At 42.2% G+C, this 22,820-nt stretch overlaps 1 protein-coding gene across 1 annotated transcript in view; it reads left to right on the top strand.

Moving 5' to 3' along the window:
* The window catches only part of NBEAL2 (neurobeachin like 2), a 3,059,867-nt gene that overhangs the window by 1,114,205 nt on the left and 1,922,842 nt on the right, over positions 1–22,820 (top strand). The window contains exon 3 of the mRNA XM_044066003.1: positions 2,789–2,950. Within this exon, the coding sequence (XP_043921938.1) occupies positions 2,789–2,950 (162 nt within the window). The remainder of the gene's footprint in view (positions 1–2,788; positions 2,951–22,820) is intronic.

Genomic DNA, 22,820 nt, shown 5'->3' with positions numbered 1-22,820 from the left:
GCGCCCTGCCTTTTGGTCTCACCACAGCCCCCCAGGGTGTTCACCAAATGCATGCATGGCAGTGGTTAACGGCTCACTTGAGACGTCAGGGATTCCAAGTGTTTCCGTACCTGGACGACTGGCTCCTGTCTGCCACCACCAGGCATCTACTGCTGCAGACCAGGGCTGCCACTATTGCGCTGTGCAAATGTCTGGGAATTACTCTGAATTGGGAAAAGTCTGCCTTGTTGCCCTCGCAGTGTGTTACCTTTATCGGTGCCGAATTAGACATGGTGCTCATGAGAGTCTTCCTACCAGAAGAGAGAATTCAGGTTTTACAGCAGCAGGTCTACGCTTTGCTACCATTGAAGAAGGTCAAGGCAAAAGTGGTCCTCAAGTTATTAGGGACCATGGCTGCCATGATTATGCTAGTTCCTCTTGCGAGACTACACATGAGGCTTCTTCAGTGGCTACTTTTTGCCCAGTGGTCTGTACAGCATCTCCCGCTCTCCCATCTTATTACAGACAAGTGCAAGCAGGATCTGCGCTGGTGGCTTCAGACTAGCAATCTCAACGTGGGCATGCCTTTCGTTCTTCCTTCTCCAGTTGCCACAGTGACAACGGATGCCTCCCAGATCGGGTGGGGGGGGCATTATCTCTGCAGGACAGTCCAAGGCACGTGGCAGGAGCACGAGACCCATTTGCATATCAATGTCTTGGAGATGAGAGCGGTGCTTTTAGCGTTGCAAGCACTTCAGGTCTTTCTTCCTCATGGGACGATTGCAATCCACTCAGACAACATATCAGTGGTATGGTATCCGAACAAACAGGGAGGAACCAGGTCGTATCCCCTTTGCAGAGAGGCACTTTGAGTGTGGCAGTGGACATTATCTTCCCCACGCTTTCTAGTGGCAACGCACATACCGGGGAAGTCCTACGTGATTACCGACAGGCTGAGCAGAGCTATTCTGACGCCTCACGAGTGGTCCCTGAACGAACAAGTGGCAGAGTGGATTTTCCGCAGATGGGGACAGCTTTGCTGCGATCTATTTGCCAGCCCCCTGAATGCCAAATGCAGCAGCTACTTCACCCTTATCCCCCCAAAGGTGGTGGCATCCAGGGACACTCTAGTTCACAATTGGCCCTCTGGTCTTCTCTATGCCTTTCCGCCAAAATATATATATATATATATATATATATATATATATATATATATATATGTGTGTGTGTGTGTGTGTGTATATATGTATATGCGCATAACATACACACAGACACACACACACACACACACACACACACACACACACTTGGAGAGAGATGAAATGTAGAATAGAAGTATAGCTGGCTGAACCACTCAGTCCCACAAACTAGCTCCCCAACCTCTCCGCTCTTCAAGTGAAGAGGAGAAAAAAAGGACTTCTGTAAAACTGCAGAATTGGTTGTTGGCTTCCTACAGACAGTACCCAATGCATGCCCCACTCCCCAGCAAAAGAATAAGGAAAAAGTCTGTGATTAGGTACCTAAGGCTCCTGAAATGCAGGAGTCAATCAGGTCTCATTTCTGGTCCCTGCCCCCCCCCCCCCTACATTTTAATTAAAAAAAAAAAAAGAATGAAAGAAATAGCAAGCAGTTGCTACAGTTTATACCCAGCAACATGAATCTACCCATGATAAAGCCCCTTCAGAGTCAGGATTTGAACAGGAGCTCCTTCAGAGGCAAGAGTTTCTTTGTAGGAAAATAAACAAGTTCAGAAAGATGTGCACCAATCCATAAAGCTCGCATCCTGTCCAGACAAAAATGTGCCTTGAAGGAGAAAGTGTACTACTGATGCAGTTGTATTCCTCTTTTGGTACGTCATGCATGTATTTTTTTTTTTTTAAAAGTTCATTATTCCATATACATATTTTTGCTTTGAACATCCAAAATCATTTTTGTTTTGTTTTTGTAGTTTCACTGTACTGGTAGATGTAGCTAGATACAGGAGCTGTAGCATGGAAGGTTAAAACTAATCTGCTAATAAGCTTCATTCTGTAGTTGTGAGATTGGGTCCTTCAGTCATCATTTACTCACTGTGTAACTATGAGAAAATAACTATGAGAAAATCTTTTAACCCTGATTACTGATACAAAGAGGATATTCTTTCTTGGTGGGAGGGTAGAAGGTTGACTTTGGCTATGACTGACTTGCACTGGAGAGCCAGTGATCCAGTTAAATTGGTGGCCAGCACTCTGGCTTAGGGGAATGACTGTGTTTAGCTGAAATCAGTAGATAATGGAGCACACAATAGTTTGGTTTATTGTTGCCCAAGTCCTTCTGTCAAAATGCAGTTGATGAAAAAAGGGACCCGTGATAACCATCTGATTGACCAACACCAGATCCTGGCCTACTCTGAGAAATGCTAATAGATTTACATCAAGAGTTAGAAGATTCTAACAGCAAGCACTTCCATCAGAAGATGGAAAGCTGCCTGACAGTGTTTTAGATGCCAGCTACATGGCAAGCACAGTGGCTAAGGAAAGGAAGGAGCAGCAACGTCAAGACACTTTACAGAGAATGTTGGTAAGTGGGCTGAAGGGAAGGTATGTCCAAAAAAATTACAGTTCTGAATTGTGTCTTCTTTGTATCAGTTTGGTACACATTTAATACAGTGTTAAATCTCCATGCACAGGTAGAGTGTGTAATACTTTAGGACATTTGATATAAGCACCCAACCAAGATATTAAGCAAATATGTAAAAAATTTGTATAATGTGTACTTCACCTACTACTATGTTTATATGGTTGTAATGTTTTATTCTTTTATTTCTCAGACCTGAAGATTCTGCTTCAGAGATTCCTGTGTTACCCCGGGATGTCTTGCAGGTTCTAAGCCAGCAATTGAACCACTGTGTTAATTGTCTGTCTACAACTGAAGCCGAGGCAGGCCTTGGCCAAGCACTCCTGTTTGTCAAGTTCCTTATTATTATTTGCAGGTATGTGTGTTGTTTTTCTGCATGAGTTATATGTTTCCTGATTAAAAGAGGAGAATATTATTATTTTATTTCTGATAGAGATTAACAGCTAATTAATCAGACTGCTCGTAGCTGATGGTGTAGCTGGCATGAGTGCTTTTGCTGGTCTGGTACTTATACACTTTTCCTACAACATACTCATTGAATCCCATTCATTTCAGGTCATTAGACTAAACATTGCCTGTGGAAAGACTTATAACTTACCCAGAGGCTTGGAGACCTTGAAATTGGTTATAATATGGTGTGCAGGGGGCATTGGCCTGTTCTTAGGCCATAGCATATGGTGGAGGCTTTGCCACCAGTTTAAAAATATTTTTGATAGATGCCAAATTCATCTTTTGTTTTTTACCAGCTGAGCTTCAAACTTTGTTATGTTATTGGCTGTCTATCAGTCCAGCATATATTGTACTTTTCCTACACTATTTTGACTCTCAGTAGTGGCACCAGTGAGAGAGTGGAGCACCTCACCAGATGATGTGTAGGACTCCTCATTGGTAATGGATAATGTAGCAACACAATTCTGCCCTCTGAACACAGGTAGTACCGTTAATGAGTGGCCAGACCTTTAGGTGGTAAGTTGTTTTGCTCATCAATGGTAGTGTACACCATTTGGGCACATTTTTCCTATTCTTCAGTGCCAGTGATATGACAAATCTTATGGCTACTCCTGGTGGTAACATGTAGTGTTCTGGCAGTATTTTGACCTAAAGCAATGCCACTGATTAACAGCAGAATATCTGCCTGACACATGTATTTGTCTGCACTGGTAGCATACATTGATCAGGCTGTATTCTCATCTGAGACATGTCATGTAGAGCAGGTAAAACTCTTGACTGACAGCTACTCTGTGATGTTAGCACTTTGTGATTATGATCTGTGACAGAGCTATTGAGAAATGCAGCATCCATATGACACCTGTGCTACATTCTGAAAGTTAACAGGCAGTGAACTCCTGTCAGCAGCTGTTCTTACTCATCAGTGGAAGAATTTTAGTACACTTACTGTAATTACATTTATGGCTGTATGAATAATGAAGCAATGAATGTCTGGCTGACAATTGTGCTAGTCCCTATAGTAGTCTGAAGTATTTTATCAATATTTTGACCTGCAGTACTGCTACTGAATACTGGATAGTCTGACTCCTGTATTGCTCAGCGTTATTTCCATGCTTAGCTCTCAAATTTCGCAGAGTATGTTTATAGGTTCTTAGGAGGTTACTAGCCTAGCGGCTCTAGAGCCTTTAGAAGCCTAACCATGTTAATCCCAAAGATCCCCATTTGTTCTTTTTTGGGTAGTTCGCAGAACGAATTTATGAACAGAGCGGGTCTGTGATCAACACTGGCTACCCCTGAGGGACATGGGTGCCACTCGAGGGGCATATTTGCAGTCTCCCATCTAATTATCTAGGTTGCGTTTGAATATGATCAGTGAGTAGCTCTGTTTTACGTGAATGGGAAGTCTATTCCAGAAAAGTGTCAGTCTCTGGGAGACATATCTGTCTCTCCAGCATGATATCTTAATGTCACAAGCGAGGTTGATATCCCTAGGGCGAGTGACTCTTGAGCCATTTGACTTGCAGATGTGCAGCATTTCCATTAAGGCAGAGTTGGAGATGGCCCTATAGGCCAGGCACAAGTCACCTCTCAGCAGCCTATAAAATACAGAGTAAAGTGACAAGGCTATCAGCCTATCCATCTAGGCCATGTTTTGGAGTCCCTTTTTTTTTCTTAGTGAGAAACCTCTGAGGTCTTTGTAGCTGCTGCAGGTGTCTGGTGAGGTACATGCAAAAGGGTGCATTATACTCTATTAGTGGTCTGATGAGGGTCAAATACAGTGAAGTTATAACATCCCGTGACCTGGATGCTATGTCCGTGCTTATGAGGTGCGCTACTTAGAAGGCTTTCCTTACCACTGTGGAAAATTAGTGGTCAAAGTTTAGATTGCTGTCAAATTGCATTTCTAAGCCTCACACCACTGGATTGGAACTCAGAGGGGTGCTGTCAATGTAATTTATAGGGAATTCTGTCAACTAGCAAGTTGGTGATATCTTCAGGTATAGTATGAGTGATCCCATCTACAACCAGTTCAGCACATAGCTGGGCATTCCCTTTTAGACTTTGTATGTAGTTAAAAAATGCCTTATGATAGTCCTTGGCTACGGATGTGATTTTAGTTTTGTAATTTGCTTTAGAAGACTTTTGATTTTTCTGTTTAGGCTTAGGAGGGAACTGTTCCTTTGCAGAGTGATGTCCCTCTTGCTTTTGGACAACAGTTTCTTCCACTTGTTATATAATCTGATTATGATTGAAGTCTGCCACAGTAACTTGTTTTTACAGGAATTACAGGAAGACCTGGTTTTGATCCATTCACATACAGCAGAGTTTATGCAGCCGCTTAAGTGTGTGTATAGGGCATTTGCGTACACTTCTGCATAGTGATCATTGGTCTGAAAAGTAAGCAGAATATGTGACACTTGGTCACATTTAGAAGATGCACATAATCAAGTTTTCTTATGTTTGTGGAGTACCAAGCTCTTGCAAATTGTGCATTTGTGCTGTATGATTTCATTAAAAATGTGGAATATTGCTTTCTGCCTTTATCATTGAGTACTGAGACAGCCAGAATGAATGATGTACCTCTTAATGTGCGACACTTGCAACTCATGGTGTACTTGAATTATTTTGGCATTCAGCAGTTGCATGTATGAGGAGGCAGAGTATCTTTCGACAGTTGTGCTACTTCCTAAAGCCTTCCCTAAAACCATAGCCACTGTTTAAAGTTTGTCGATCAAACTTTACCAAACCTGCTCATTGTCGCACTTTAGCCAACTAGTAATTATGTGGCTATAGCTGTATGTAGCACTACTACTTATTCCCTCGGATTTCTTCCTTTCTTAGACCCTCAACTTCTGACTCCTCGAGGACAGTACTGTGGTCCTGACTTACCTCCATTGTGTTGTAATGCCACATAAACGTGTGCATCTGTTCTACGTCTGTTACTGCCATTATGTATATTGTATTGATGATCTGCATCACTTTGTTCATATCTTCTTTTTATTGTGAAAACAGTAAATAGACAAAATGCTACAGACCAATTTTGGCAAAAGCCTTCTTCAGTGTGAACACAAATGAAAATCAAAATCTCAACCACAGTTGCACCTAAATACACAGAACAAAACACACACCCCTACCTTTCACCAATTATAACATGTCATTTATGCCTGGAGGGAACAAAAGCCCCCAGCTTAATTATCCAAAACTTTTCTTTTTTATTTATTATATTATGCCAACCTAATTTATTACTTCCTTTGACAGTAATGTGATCAATAGCTGTAAATCTGAATTTAGCAGTAGGATATTGCAAAACATGCCTATATAAAGGATTAGACATTCTTTGACAACAAATGTCACTGAAATGTTCAGAAATACAAATCTTAAATTGTCTAGAAGTTTGTCCTACATAAAATGCAGAACATTGACATTCAGCCAAATAAATCACCCACTCTGAAATACAGTTAACAAAACACTTAATATTAAATACCACAGATGTATTGGCAGAATAAAAATGTTTAGTTGTCATAACATGTTGACGAGCAGTGCAGTGTCTACAAAGGAAACATCCAGTTAAAGGTATTCCTTCTACAGACTGTTGCACTCTATTACCAGTAGGCACAGACTTTTTAAAATGATTCAAACATTTTTTTTTTATACTTTTCTCGTTTCTATATGTGAATTGACATTGTAGAGGTAAAATTTGACATACATTTTTATCTGTCAAAAGACTGTCCCAATCTTTATTAATCAGCTGACAAAACTGTGTAGAATTAGCACCAAAGGTTGTAATAAAACGGATCTGATGGTCATCCTTAGAATGCATTTTATTCCTCAACAGAGTAGATCTATCCTCATTCTGTGCAAAACATTGAGCCTGATGTGTAATAGTATCCTTATACCCCCTAGCACGAAATCTATCAATTAATTCCTGATTATTTTTTTGCAGCTCATCTTGAGATGACCATATTCTTTTGACCCTTAAGAAGTGGGACTTTGGAATGTTATTGACAATATAAGACGGATGGCAGCTGTCTGACGCTAATAAACTATTATAATGAGTTTCCTTTCTAAATAAGGTAGTACCACCCCATTTTCCTTCTGTATTACATCCAACAACGGTACCTCTATCTCTCCAGATGACCATACTAAGCTTTTAGGAGTAATAGTGGATCTGCATATCAATAAAATTATAAAAAACATTAATAAGAAGTTTGACTCATTATACTGAAGCAAACCTTTTCTAACTCCATTAGCTAGGACTGCAATCATCTGCTCACATCTACCCTTCTATATGCCTCCCCCATACTCTCCAATTTGAGCAAAACTGAACTTAGTAAGCTCTCTCACTCTTACAACCATATTGCCAAGTTTGCCATAGGCTCAACATATAGGACACATCACTGTCAAAACCCCAGTCTTCTCAGGTGGCTAGAACTGCCTAGCCTACTTCTTCAATCAGCTTATAGTAGCACACAAAATTCTGTACCACCCTGAAAATACTCCAGCACTCAAAAATATCATACAGCCATACAGTAATTCAAGGCAACTACGATCATCCAATAAACTGTTGGTCCAAACCCACAAAGCCATTAACTCAGCCGGCGACTCCCTGTTTGCCAACGTCCTTGGTAAAACTTGGACTTCACTTCCATCTAACTTACCCTCGAACCTTCTTTAAGGCTCTTCAAAAAAGGTCTCAAACGGTATTTTAAAGACCTTCTATAAGTCTCTTCAAAAAAGGCCTCAAACAGTATTTTAAAGAGCACTGGCTTTGTCCCTGTACTAACCCTGATTAATCACTACTTATTCAATGCCTTATTTAAATTAATATTGTATGCATCTCTTGCTCATAATAGCTTGCTGCAACCTGTTGCTTTTGTATACTATTACAGACTGTGTATATTGTGAATACCTACTAGAGGGCTTTGTAACTATGTTTGACTCATATCTGTTGTGTTCTGTCTGTGTTATGTGGAGCTTTTCTCCCTGGGCCTCCACTGAAAATGGACATATATCCAGTCGGACTATCCCGGTCAACAAATGTAAAATAAGTAAATAATAACTTGTGAAAGTGTAGGAGGGCTGTAGTAGTAGATGGGGTTAGAAGCAATGTTTTTTTTTTTAAATGCCTTTATTGAATTATCACTTGTGACAGAGGCAAATTTACATTTATACAAAATTAATCAAACTGTATTAAATTAACATTAACAAACCTTGTATGTCACATGTATTGCTGTATATCATATAACCTAACCAACATTACATAAACTGTTCAATTCCTGTCCCTTTTTTTAAACAAGAAACATCTTTATTAAACCGTCACTTATGACATAAGCAATCATACATTTATATAAACGAAAACAAACGACACAGAATCCTAGTTGCATGCATTTTACCTCACAAACCACACTGACACACTCCCAGTTGCAAACATTATACATCACTTATAATCTACCCAATCAGTCTAACTTGGGTATAAGAGTATCTATGTAAATATTTCCAAGCAAAAATCCTAAATCGTCTAGATTTTGTTGCATATTTGGGAGACGTACATATATCCTCCCATTGTTTTTTTGTGAATTGCTTATCTAATCTCTCTTCCCAATCCTTTCTAACTTTGTTTGATTGATTCTTATAGTTATCATGAAATATTTTATATACTGTACTAATTATTCCTTTTTTAATGGTAGTTTTTGTTCTAGGTTCTACTAAAAACTCTACCAGTGGTCTTTCATTTAGGACCCCCCCCCCCTATTTCTTTTGCTTTGCCTATACTCTGATATCAGTCCTTGATAGGGAAGGCAATCTCAAACCTGCAGTCCAAATAAATTCTTGGCCTCTTCCCATTGTATTACCTTTCCCACTCTGGTTACTTGCTGCCAATGCCTTGGTTCCTTTGCCAGTTTTCTCCAATTAATTTCACCCCCTTCTTGCCTATAGTCTGTATCACTAAATGCAGTCATCCCTATTGGCAGAATCTCCTTTCTCCCTTCCCATGTTGGATTAGTTCTTAGAATACTTTCTCTTACTTTATGGATAAAATATTCTGTATGGTTATTGTAATCCTCCTTAAAGGCCTGCATTCAAAATCCCAGTCTTTCCTCATTTCTTGAGCCCCCCCCCCGCCCTGTTTCAGCATCATCCCTTTCCACTTTGAATTATAGTTTCCTACTTGTGGTGTGCATAGGAGCCTTAACTGTGTAGGTCTGAAGTACCCCTTCAAATTGGGTAACCTCATTCTCCCCTGTTCTACTGGAAGAATCAGCTTATTCCATTTGACCCTTTCCATCTTCCCCTCCCAGATAACCACAACTTCTCCACTGGTTGATAGAAATATGCATGACCTGTGCATAAGACTAAAAGGACTAAAAACATTTTGACTGCTTGTATCTTACTATGTCCATATCCGTATAACAAAGCTTCCATTTTCGCAGTTTTTGTATTATCTTTTGTTTAGTCTCTTCCCACATATCCTTATTTGCCACACCAAAATCATTTTTAACCCATGCACCTAAGTATTTCATTTTATCATGTCCCCATAAGTACAGATATTGGTGAACCAATGGGACAGAAGCCACATTTGGAGGAGAGGAGGTTTTTTTTGGCAAGGTATTGAGAGAGCTGGGGTTGGATGCATTTTTCAAGAATTTTTGATAAGGGAGACAGGATAGCAATAGGGCAATAGTTACTAAGTTCTGTGTTATTTCCTTCTTTGTGTAGTGGTAAGGTTTAACTTTTTTCCATAGTCATGGGACTTATGCTTCTGTGATAGAGCAGTTTGAGAATGGAAATGGGATAGATTGTAGCCCTACAGCCAGTTGTAGATATTCGGTAGGGAGGTTATCTGCTTCAGCTGTTTAGAATGCTAAGGAAGGTTCTGAAGAATTCTGTGATAGCATCATCTAAGGGGATATCCTTTAGATATTGCTAGTTACAAAGTTGTGAGTTCTGGAGAAATGCTTCTTTTTGGAAGTGGGAGAGATTGTGTACTTCATTAAGGTGGTGTGATTTGGGAGTGTGGTTTTGAGCTTTGATGACAAAAGTGGGAAGGTGATCATTTAGAGCATAAGAGAATATGTTATTAGGGGAGGAGGGGAGTATCCATTCCAAGTGTTGCACCTTTGTTGGTGTTTATGCAGCAAGTGGGAAAGGTAATTAGTTGGGTGTGAGGCCATAGAGATTAATGGCATTTTGAGGATAATCACAATTGACAGCCAGCCAGTCAAAATTGTCTTGTCTTGTGAGGTATTACAGGTGACCCATGATGGAAATTCTTCAGTGGTGCTGATTTATTTCGTAGAGGAATGTGAATTCCGTTTATGCATAGCATTTTGTTGGGGATTAGCTTCAGCAGAGCACTAATAGTTTCAGCATTATTAAAGGATTGGGGTAGTGAAAGGGGAAATGGTAAGTCACAGAGTAGTTGACCTAAGATGGCTACACTTCCTTTATTTTTGCATTGCCTGTGTACCTTTAGTATGTTTTAACTGGCTGGTAGTATTCCTTCATCTTTAATTATGGGGCTTTAACCAAGTTGCTATAATTATTAGTACATCAGGAGAGTGTTGGATTATCCATGCATGCCAGCAGATTATTTTATTGCAAATGCTTCAGATGTTCAGGTGGAAAATTGCATTGAGGATGTTTTGGGAACTAAAAAAGCTGTATTTGTTTTTGGGTTGGTGGGGTTGGCACTGGATGATATCGGATTGGGTGTATGTCACCATCTAATGTTAATTTAATATGATATGGAGTATATGTTGAGGGGATATGGGTTGTAGAGGTTTTTTGGAAAAGTATTTTTGTTTTAAAGTTTGTATAGTTTGGATCTAGTAATGAATGATGGATGTGAGAGATGGAGTGATGGAGTTATTGAGGGCTGTGTTACAGCTCTGTTTTGATAGATGGAGGAATTGAAAAAGTGATTGTGATGTGAGAATATAGTTTGTATGGATGTGGATGAGGGTGGGTGGGAACTGGGGTTAGAGTAGGGGGGAGCAGAGTCAACCTGGGCATAGTAAGGCTGAATGGAGTAGGTTAATCCAAGAAGGTAGGTAAAGTCACAAAAAAATGTCAGTGAAGTGGCCTTGGGGCAAAAGTGGATGCATCTATTTATCTAAAGCCAGTATATATTTTATTATCTGATACATTATATTATGTTTTATGTATGTATTCCATTATCTGCTGCATCATGTGTAGTCTCTATACTTTCCTTTCACTTTGTATTTCAGTTCATATTGTATTATACTAACTTACCTTTAATTTCTCTCTAAACTGGCTAAAATTTTTCTAACTAGTATTAAATCATTATCATATAACTTGTATCTATGCTTAATCAATGTTTTCATATTATGGCTAATTTGATATTATTGTTTAAACTGTAAATGTGAAGTTGTCCTATCTCGCTTTCATTCTGTAGTTGTGGGTTTGGATCTGATCCACGGTTCCAACTCGGCTGTGTACTAAAGTTCAAGGTCTCCAATTAGCTCTTGGCTTACCCCCTATCCCATGATGCTGTAAGGTAGTGACAAGATCTCGTTTGCCGCTAAACAGATCAGGCGTCCTTCAATGGCTGTGACTAAGTTTCTTTAAAAAAATTGTTATATATACTAAAAGTTAAACTTTCTTAGTAGTTTACCTGTATAGTATTGTTTAAAAAGTTTTTTTTTTACCTTTTCTATCACAGTATTAGACTATGTTCGTTATTTGTGTTTTTTTCACTAGAGCCGTCGTTTTACCTCTAGGCCTGCACCTATATCCCTATCCGGCTTTTCTGTACTAAAATGTTGTTGCTTGAATTTGCTGTTGTTTTTTCTGATAGATCTTACACCAATTTTTCGAGTCGCTCGTTTAACATAGATGGCGGCACAGCCCATTTTAGTTAGAGGGCTCGCGCTAATAAGATTATCTTGTGTGCTTGCTGCATTATTAGTTTGTCTGGTGTTGGGTTTTCCTTTCAAAAGAAGTTTGGGTCCTTTCATTGAGCCAGCTTGTTTAAATTAGAGAGCGACTAGCCCGTTTAAGTTAGAGGGCCTTTTTTCTTCCCTGTGTGGGAATAATAATAATAATAAAAAGTTTAAGTTTAATTGTTTGAATAGTTAAATAGTTTTTCTTCTGTTTTGATTGGATAGTTCATTATACTGCTGATATTGCTGTGGGGGTACTCTTTATTGATAGACATGTCAAAACAATTAAAAGAGTCTAAACCCTCTGGGTTCAAAAAATGTTCTAACTGCTCCCAGAAAATGTCATTAACAGATGTTCATTCAGAATATGTTTATTGCCTCGGAGCCATACATTTACAGGAGTTGTGATCCATATGTCATTTTTTAGTTCGAGGTTTCTCCTGGAGAGAAAAAACAAGCTCATTCTAAGAGGATTGTTGAAGAACTCTTTTTCGGAGTCCTCGCAAGAAGGTCAGAATATATCTAAACAAATCCTTCTGGATCTGAGAAGTGTAGTAAAAGATCTTCATCTTCCTCAGATCAATCTGGACCGTCTCAAAAAATGTCAAGAATGTCTTCATCTGACCCAAAATCCATCAGGCCCGAAAAACCTTCTACATCGGTTCCTCCTGTTTCGGAATTAATGGTACTGCAGTCTCTGAGCCAGTCCCCTGTCCTGGAGCTGGTTTCTCTGACTTTGAGGTCACCTTTGTTACAAAGATCAAGATGTTCTTTGTGTTTCACTGTTGCAGTCATTGCATTTGGGTTATCTGCTTGCAGGTAGCCCTCAGTCAGCCTGATTATCAAAGTCTTAGGTCCTGCGTCAGTTGCTGTCTCATCTTCCATGACATCAGGTAGTCAGGGGTATAAAGCATGCAGCCGACACCATTATATCAGTCTTTCTTGCCATGCGGTGCCCGAAGCAGAAACAGTTCGCAAGTGCCGGTCGGCCGACTCCTGAAATTTTCATTTTCGAGTTTCAGATCCGAAGTCTTCAAAAAAGCTAAGTACCCCGTTGGGGATCCTTTTTCTTGCTCTAAACCGATGTCAGTAAAAGTTAGCAATTGTATTTCTTGTGGAAAGCAAATACCTCATAAAGATTTTCATTCATACTGCATTCCTTGCTTAGGCCCAGACCACAACATCCCTCGCTTTCAGTTTTTTGCCTTATTCAACCCTCGAACTATTCGTCGTCGTTCATTTTCGCATCTATTTTGGTACTCAGTTCAATTATCCAGAAATGGCTTCGGTAAGCCATCCGACTACCAACATTCCGAAAAAACGTAAAGATAAAGATAGACATACCGCCTAGGTCCAAAGCTGTAGACGACGCTTCCGTTAAGCTCCTCGCCTGTTCGCCGGTACTCAGGCACTTTCGCAGCCCCTGATAACCCGCTACTTCAGATTTGTAGGCCTCTACTGAGACCCATTCGGAGTCCGGTATGCCGCGAGATACTTCTTCGACTGGGGAACCTGCGGATGTCTCTACCTTGGATGGGTCCGGAGCCGCTGTGCAGGCACTGGCTTCTGAGGGTGTATTCAGGCCTACTGACTTGCATATCAAACCAATGCCATCTTCTTCTTCAAGGCCTAAAACTCGATCCACACCTAGAAAACTGACGCCCAGACCACATGGTCAGGCCCCTATGCCTAAAAAACAAATGATAAGAATGGCTGACGACCTTATTACTCTAATTAGGGGAAGCCACCCTTCTCCCTCTAAGAGACCTAGAACTGATTTTCCTTCCAATTCTTCTGATCAGGATTCTGAAATTTCGGTTTCTTCTGATGACCAGGATTTGCCCTTATCTACCTATGAGGATTCTGATGCAGAGGACTCCATTCCCTCTTCTTCCCCCCAGAAGATTTCTCTTTTGGTGTAACTTTGCATACTCTTAGGGGGCATTTCTGCTGGGAAAGCCAGGATTACTCTGACTCCAAAAAGAGGCTTAGGGAATTCTTACTCCTACCTCAACACAGGCCTTTAGCTATCCCTCCTGTACTGGACATTGTAGATGATGCCTTCTTGGAATCTAGGCTGGCCCCAGACACTTTACCTCCGGCTCCCAGGAAACCTGACCGGTATTACAGAGTATCTGACTCTCACAGGTTCTTCTTTAAGAATCCTACTGTGGATCCAGAGACCATTTCACAGGGACCCAAAGGCATTAAGGCTACTACTGCCAAAAACCCTACCCCCTCTGATAGAGATTCTAGGGCCCTGGACAGATGGGGTAAGAAGGTATACACTTCTGCTATTTTGGCCATTAGGGCCTTAAACTGCCAGTTTCATATGTTAAAGTATCAGTAGCATATTATTGGATTACTTAAACAGAAAATTATGTTGATTCCTGACTGTGCTGAAAATAAAGAATTACAGGATTTAATGCATTCTGCTGAACAAGTTGGTAAACATACTTTGCAATGTGGTTCTGATTCTTTAGAGGCATCTTGCAGGGCTGCTGTCACTGGGTCTGTACTTAGAAGGCATGTTTGGCTTAAGGAGCAACCTTTGCCAGATCATGTTAAAGCTAAATTAGTGGATGCTCCCTTAAACCAAGACCGCCTGTTTGGCAACAAAGCAGTAGTAGTACTTAAAAAGATGGAGGAAAAAATCTAAATCTATGCAAACTGTTAAAGATTTCCTGCAAGTACAGCCTCCCAGATTTAGTAGGCACTGGTCTTCTAAGAATTGGTCCTTTCCTGTCTCTTCCAGGCCTTCTTAGTCCAAACCCAGGACCAGCACACAACCCAGGCTTTAGTCTCAAGGTACTCACAGGTCTAAGCAGTGGGGGGCTCCCACTTCCAAAGTTGGAAGTGGTAAGATACCACCCTATAGTAAACTGTCACAATGAGTTAACCTTAAACCTTCCAAGCCTTGCTCAGCTGACTGTTCCTTTAGGGGGAAAGATCGCCCTGCATGCAAAAAACTGGGAACTCACTACCCAAGACAAATGTGTCCTAAATATAGTTTCCCAAGGATACAGATTCCACATCTACTCCTTACCAACCCCACACAGTTGGCCAGACTTACCCCCAAATCAGTGGGCAGAGGCCCAACAGCAGGTTCTAAATGTCCTAAGTATCAGGGCTATTCAACCTGTCCCAGAAGAGGAATGGGGACAAAGTTTTTACTCAAGACTTTTCCTGGTATCCAGAAAAGACGATTCCTGGCGTCCTATCCTGGACCTCTCTATCCTAAACACCTTTTTGGTAATCCCAAAATTCAAAATGCTAACTCTTCATCAGCTGCTTCCCATGCTAGGCAAAAATGCCTGGTTGGCAACATTGGATTTAAAGAAAGCTTACCTGCACATCCCAGTAAGGGAATCTTGCAGAAAATACCTACGCTTCAGAGCAGGCTGCATGCACTGTCAGTTCTCTGCACTGCCCTTTGGCTTATTACTGCGCCCAGGGTATTCACAAAGTGCCTAGCTCCAGTCATTGCATTCTGCAGGCAAAGAAATATTCAAATATACCCATACCTGGACGATTGTCTAATTCAGGCAGAAAGCCAGGACATACTATTAAATCATCTGGCATTTGTAAAGAAACTGCTAACCTCACTGGGATACACCATAAATGAAAAGAAATCTCACCTAGTACCCTGCCGACAAATTGTATTTGTGGCAGCAACCTTGAATACAACTTTCCAGATGGCCTACTTCACGCCAGAGAAACAAGTTTATTTGATAGCCTACTTCAAACTACTGTCCACAAAGACCCAGCTATCTGCAAGGAAAATACTGCAAGCCCTGGGGTTCATGGCCTCTGGCATTCTACTAATTCCATATGCAAGACTGCATATGAGGAAACTACAATGGCATCTAAAAACCCTATGGTGTCAACATTCTCAGGACCTGGCATCAACGATTCCTATCATTCCTTATATAAAGACAGAGTTCCTTTGGTGGGCAGAGGCCTGCCACCACAACAAGGGACTGCCATTCCCTCTACCCCCTGTTGCCCAAACCCTAACAACAGACGCATCAGACTGTACATGGGGGGCTCACTTGGCAGGGCAGTGCATTCAGGGCAAATGGAACCCGAGTCAATTATCAATCAGAAAGAAATATTAGCTGTACAGAATTCTCTGACAGCCTTAAAGGGCCACTTTCTTCCAGGACAATTATTGGTAAAGATGGGCAACACCACTGTTATGGTGTACATAAACAAGCAGGGGGAACCCACTCATGCCCTGTCTGCAGACTAGCCATGGCTCTGTGAAACGCAGCCTTGAGCTACCATTTGCATCTACAAGCTCAATTCCTGCCAGGCAAGCTAAATACACTGGCAGACGAACTAAGCAGAAATCTCATGGGCCCACACGAGTGGAAACTGAAGCCAAAGACATTCAACATTCTGAGAAACAAATGGGGAAGCCCAGAGATAGACCAGTTTGCCTCCCGTCAGAACTACCAATTGGACAAATTCTGCACAAGGACTCCCCACAGACAAGCTTGGAAAGTGAATGCCCCATCCTTTTCCTGGGAAAGCCTCTCAGTTTATGCCTTTCCCGCTCTGCCGCTCCTCTCATAAGTTTTACTAAAGATCAGACAGGACAAACCAAGGACAATACTTATTGCACCAGACTGGCCACGTACACTGGTACCCCTTCTTGTGCAGTATGTCACTACTGGAACCATGGCACCTGTCTCAGACTCCTTCCCTACTGTCCCAGCAGGAGGGCCAGATGCTGCACCCCCAGCTTCAAACTCTGAACCTGGCAGACTGGCTAATTACCTGAGTTCTCCTAATTCATCCCTCAGCAAGCAAGTGCTGGATGTCATCCTGGAGGCAAGGAGTCCTAGTACTAGAGAATCCTATGCTGAAAAGTGGGAAATATTCTGTTCCTGGAGCCAGACTCAGGGGATGGGAACAACAGTGTCCAGTTTATCACATATTCGTCAATACTTGGCAGAGATTCTTCACAAGGGCCTTTCCTTCTCACCTAGTACCCTGTCGACAAATTGTATTCCTGGCAGCAACCTTGAATACAACTTCCCAGATGGCCTACTTCACGCCAGAGAAACAAGTTTATTTGATAGCCTACTTCAAACTACTGTCCACAAAGACCCAGCTATCTGCAAGGAAAATACTGCAAGCCCTGGGATTCATGGCCTCTGGCATTCTTCTAATTCCATATGCAAGACTGCATATGAGGAAACTACAATGGCATCTAAAAAGCCTATGGTGTCAACAGTCTCAGGACCTGGAATCAACGATTCCTATCATTCCTTCTATAAAGACAGAGTTCCTTTGGTGGGCAGAGGCCTGCCACCACAACAAGGGACTGCCATTCCCTCTACCCCCTGCTGCCCAAACCCTAACAGACGCATCAGACTATACACGGGGGGCTCACTTGGCAGGGCAGTGCATTCAGGGCAAATGGAACCCGAGTCAAATGCACCTGCATATCAGTCAGAAAGAAATGTTAGCTGTACAGAATTCTCTGACAGCCTTCAAGGGCCACTTTCTTCCAGGACAATTATTGGTAAAGATGGACAACACCACCGTTATGTGGTACATAAACAAGCAGGGGGGGAACCCATTCATACCCTGTCTGCAGACTAGCCATGGCTCTGTGAAACACAGCCTTGAGCTACCAGTTGCATCTACAAGCTCAGATGATCTTCGTCTCACATTGCTGCAGTCATAACCTGTGGGTAGTCCGCTGTCCTCGGTCGGCCCGAATACCAAAGTGTTTGGCTGGCGTCGGTCATGGTCGCTCAGAGCTGACGTCAGTACGCAGTAGTACTTAAGCGCATGACCAACGCCATATCCTCAGTCTTTCTTGCCCCAGATGTCAGAAAAAGTTAATAATTGTATTTCTTGTGGGAAACAGATACCTCATAGGGACTATCACTCTCTCTGTATACCTTGCTTGGGGCCTGAGCATGACGTAGTCGGGTGTCGCTTTTGCGCTAGATTTAATAAGCGCACCATAAAACGCAGATTAGACTGTGCTAGGCTTGTTTTCAGTAAGCGGTGTAACTACAACATGCCGTCGGATCCTCCGACGCCCGCTACTGCAAAAAAGCGAAAAGATAAATCTTTAAAGTCTAAACCGGATGAGTCGTCCGTTGCGGACGCCGGTTCTATGGAATCTACGGTTGAATCTGTGGATCCAGCCGAGGTCTCGGCTGAATCCCAAGGGGAACCTTTACTATTACAGGAGTTGGCCTCTCAGGAGTTAGGTCAGGCCGAGGGGGCTTCTCAGGTTTCTGTGGTTCCATCCTTACAAAAGGTTATTAGGCCTTCTACTTCTGTCTCTAAAGGCCCTGCTAAGGCTAGACCTGGTCTTTCTGGTACAGGCTACAGCCCTAGTTCTTCAGGCTCTGTTCCTAAAAAACATATGTTGAAAATGGCAGAGGATTTGATTACTTTGATCAGGGGTTCTATGCCCCCTCCAGAGAAGAGGCCTAGGGTAGAGACAGATTTAGAGGGATTGGAGCATTCCTCAGATTACTCTGAGTCCTCAGCTGAGGATATCCAGGATTTTCCTCCCTATTCTGATTCGGATGCGGAGGATTCCTGTCCTTCTGCTTCTCCTCCAGAGGATTTTTCCTTTTCTGAAACCTTGCACTCCATGAGGGAGCATTTCAAGTGGGAAGGTCAGGATTTTTCAGATTCTCGTAAGAGGCTTAGGGAATTTTTGTTTCTGCCACAACATAGACCTTTGGCTATTCCCCCTGTTTTATATGTTGTTCAGGATGTTTTTTCTGAAGCTTCCCTTAATCCTGATTCTTTACCCCCTGCCCCTGTCAAGCCAGACAGGTATTACAGAGTTCCAGAGGCACATAAATATTTGTATAAGAGTCCTAGAGCTGACCCGGAAACTGTTATTCAAGGGCCTAAGGGTGTCAGGGCTTCTGTAGTTAAGAATCCAGTTCCTCTGGATAAAGATTCTAGAGCTTTGGATAGGTGGGGTAAAAAAGTGTATACCTCCTCCACGTTAGCTATGAGGGCTTTAAATTGCCAGTTTCATATGCTGAAATATCAGAACTTTCTGTTAGGTCAGTTGAAATCTAAGGTAGATGCTTTATCTGAGGGTATAGAGTGTAAGGAATTGCAGGACTTAGTTCATGCTTCAGATCAAGTTGGTAAGCATTCCTTGCAGTGTGGCTTCGATGCTCTTCAGGCTTCTTCCAGGGTGGCTGCTACTGGTTCAGTTATTCGTAGACATGCCTGGCTTAAGGATCAAAATTTGTCAGAGCATGTTAAAGCTCGAATTTTGGATGCTCCTCTTCAATCTGAAGTTCTTTTTGTTCTCCTGTGGAGTCAGTTTTGAAAAGATGGAAGACAAAGCTAAGTCTATGCAGACGGTTAAGGAATTTTGCAAGTGCAGCCCCTAAGTTTAGCAGGAATTGGCCTGCAAGAGGATGGTCTTACCCTTCTTCGGATTTTCAGTCTAAGGGCAGGTCTAGACGTGGTAGGGGCAGGGCTCACGCTCAGGGTTCTTTCAGACCTAGGACTTGGAGTTCTCCTGCACAATCTTCTGGTGAGGGCAGGGGTCAGACTTTTCGTAAACAGACCCAATGACCTGTATCTCCAGCTGCCAGATTCTTCCTGTCTGGCAGCTCCTCTAGGAGGAAAGTTGGCACTTTTCAAACAAAATTGGCATTTGGTCACCCAGGACAAATGGGTGTTGGACATAATAAATCAAGGCTACAAGTTTTATTTTCACACTTTTCCTCCTTTCAAAGGCATGCCAGATGTACCTCCTCAGCAAAGGCTGGAGGCTCACGAACAAATTTCTTTGCTTTTGCAGATGGGGGCAATCCAGGTGGTACCTCCGTCAGAAGAAGGCCTAGGGTTTTATTCTCGCCTATTCCTTGTGCCAAAGAAAGGAAACACTTGGAGGCCAATTCTGGATTTGTCCATTCTCAATACATACCTAGACATTCCAAAGTTCAAGATGTTAACATTACAGCAACTTCTGCCTCTGCTAGGCAAAGATCACTGGATGGTAACTCTGGATCTCAAAGAGGCTTATCTTCACATTCCTATCAGGCCCAGCTGCAGGAGATTCCTGCGTTGGCTGGTACTTCTCATTATCAGTTCTCTGCATTGCCCTTTGGCTTATCTACTGCGCCCAGGGTGTTCACAAAGGTTCTGGCTCCTGTAATAGCTTTCTTAAGACTGAGGGGAATACAAATTTATCCTTATCTGGACGATTGCCTGATTCTTGCTCAAGACAAAGACAAGTTACTTCTACATCTACAGTATGTAATGGCAGTTTTAAGGTGCCTAGGGTATTCTGTGAACGAAACAAAGTCCAGTCTAGTACCCTCTCAAGACATGTGTTTTCTGGGTGTGAGACTGAATACAGCTTCTCCGATGGCTTTTTTGACCCCGGACAAACAAAGAAATCTTCACCTATACTTCCAGCAATTATCAGTACTGTCCAGGCTGACTGCAAGGACAGTCCTTCAAGCTTTGGGCTTCATGGCATCTTGCATTCTGGTACTTCCCAATGCCAAACTGCATATGAGGAAGCTACAATGTTATCTCAAAAGTGTATGGGCTCAACACTGCCACGGTTTGGACACTGTCATTCAGATAATACCTTGCATCCAGAAGGAATTCTTGTGGTGGGCTGAGGAATGTCACCTAAACAAGGGACTCTCTGTGACCCGACCAGAGGCGAGTCAGATCTTAATGACGGATGCCTCAGACCTGGCTTGGGGAGCACACTTCAATGGGAAATGGATTCAAGACACGTGGCCTCCCAGACTACAGCATTTGCATATCAACATGAAGGAGATGTTAGCAGTCCAATTTGCCCTGATGGCCTTCAAGGACCTACTTCAACCAGGACAGGTGTTGATTCAAACAGACAACACAACAGTCATGTGGTACATCAACAAGCAGGGGGGAACCCATTCTTACCCTCTTTGCAGACAAGCTATGATATTGTGGGAGACTGCTCTGAGTTTGCACATCACTCTTCAAGCACGGTTTCTGCCAGGAGCACAGAACTCCTTAGCAGATGTATTGAGCAGACAAATTGTGGATCCCCACGAGTGGAAATTGGATCCTCACGTATTCCAACAGTTGACAGTGGCTTGGGGAACTCCAGACATAGATCTGTTTGCTTCTCCACTAAATTTCCAACTGCCAAAATTTTGCACAAAGATGTTTCACCCAAAAGCTTGGAAAGTGGATGCTCTATCTTTCAGTTGGAACAACCTTCACGTCTATGCTTTCCCTCCTCTGCCTCTCCTTCCCAAGGTACTCTTGAAAGTCAGGCGGGACAAGCCTTGCATGATTCTAATAGCACCAGATTGGCCACGCCAGCACTGGTATCCTCTGCTGAGGAGTTTAGTTCAGGAGCCTCCTTGGCCTTTGCCACCGATTCCTCACTTGTTGTCCCAGTCAAGCAATCATTTTCTCAATGTCAGGGCACAGTCCCTGCATCTAACAGCCTGGCGTATTCTGTTTTAGACCCTGGGGGGGTCTCAGCTTCCTCAACAGGTTTTGAATGTCATTTTGGAGGCCAGACGGCCCAGTACTAGAAAAGTTTATGCTGATAAATGGAGGAGATTTTTCCTTTGGAGCACAGCAAAGAGCTTTGATGTCTCAGTGCCTAATTTGAGTTTTACACTACAATACCTTACTGAATTACTAGACAAGGGTTTGTCTTTTTCCTCCGTGAAAGTTCATGCTGCAGCCATTTCTGCTCACTATGATTGTGACCCTCCTTTATTTTCTCACCCTTTGTTTAAACAATTTCTTAGAGGGGCAAAAAACATAAGACCCACACGTAGAGCTCCTACTCCTTCCTGGGATCTCAATTTTGTGTTGGAGAAGCTTACTTTACCTCCTTTTGAACCTGCAGCTACGTCTGAACTGAAGTTTTTGTCTTGGAAGACTGCTTTTTTGTTGGCCATTACGTCTGCTAGGAGGGTATCTGAATTACAGGCTCTCATGGCAGTTGAACCCTTCCTGATATTCCATAAGGATAGGGTGTCCTTGCGTACTAACCCTACTTTTATGCCTAAAGTTATTTCTAATGTGGCCTTAAACCAGTCTATTCATTTGCCTACTTTTTATGCTGATCCCCAAAATAAAGGGGAAAAAGTCTTGCATTCTTTGGATATTCACAGGCAGTTACGCTATTATTTGAGCAGAACTAAAGAGTTCAGGCAGACTCAACAGTTATTTATTTCTTTTGCTTTGGGTTCACAAGGGAAAGCTGTTTCTAAGCAAACTATTTCTAAGTGGATTGGCCATTGTATTGCCTTTTGTTATTCTCATCATGGAAAGGATGTTCCTGCTGGGATCAGACCTCATTCCACTAGGGCTACTGCCACATCTACTGCCTTTTTAAGGGGTAGCTACTAAGGATATTTTGGAGGCAGCTACTTGGAGTTCAGTGCACACTTTTACTAAACATTACCATCTCCCTCTTTATTCCAAGTCTAGGGCTGGGTTTGCCACTGCAGTTTTACAGGGCATGTTAGCAGCTCCTAATGCTTTTAGTTTGCCAGCCTCCCTTTACCTTTGCTTTGGGATTCTACCCACAGGTTATGACTGCAGCAATGTGAGACGAAGAACATAGTACAGTTTTGTACCTACCATAAATGTAGATGTTCGAGGATCCACATTGCTGCAGTCCAATTTTCCTCCCTCCTTCCCTCTATAGTTTGGGGTTGCTGTGTTTCTTTTGGGATAATTATTATTTTCTATGTTGGTTGTTGGGTATTTTCTATTTTGGCTATGGCCTTTCCTTTTTAGGCCTTCTGACATCTGGGGCAAGAAAGACTGAGGATATGGCGTCGGTCATGCGCTTAAGTACTACTGCGTACTGACGTCAGCTCTGAGCGACCA

The sequence above is a fragment of the Protopterus annectens genome, chromosome 3.part0 (assembly GCF_019279795.1).
Source record: "Protopterus annectens isolate FY-2018-M chromosome 3.part0, PAN1.0, whole genome shotgun sequence".
Taxonomy (NCBI): Eukaryota; Metazoa; Chordata; order Ceratodontiformes; family Protopteridae; genus Protopterus; species Protopterus annectens.
This window is presented reverse-complemented; position numbering and strand designations above follow the sequence as displayed.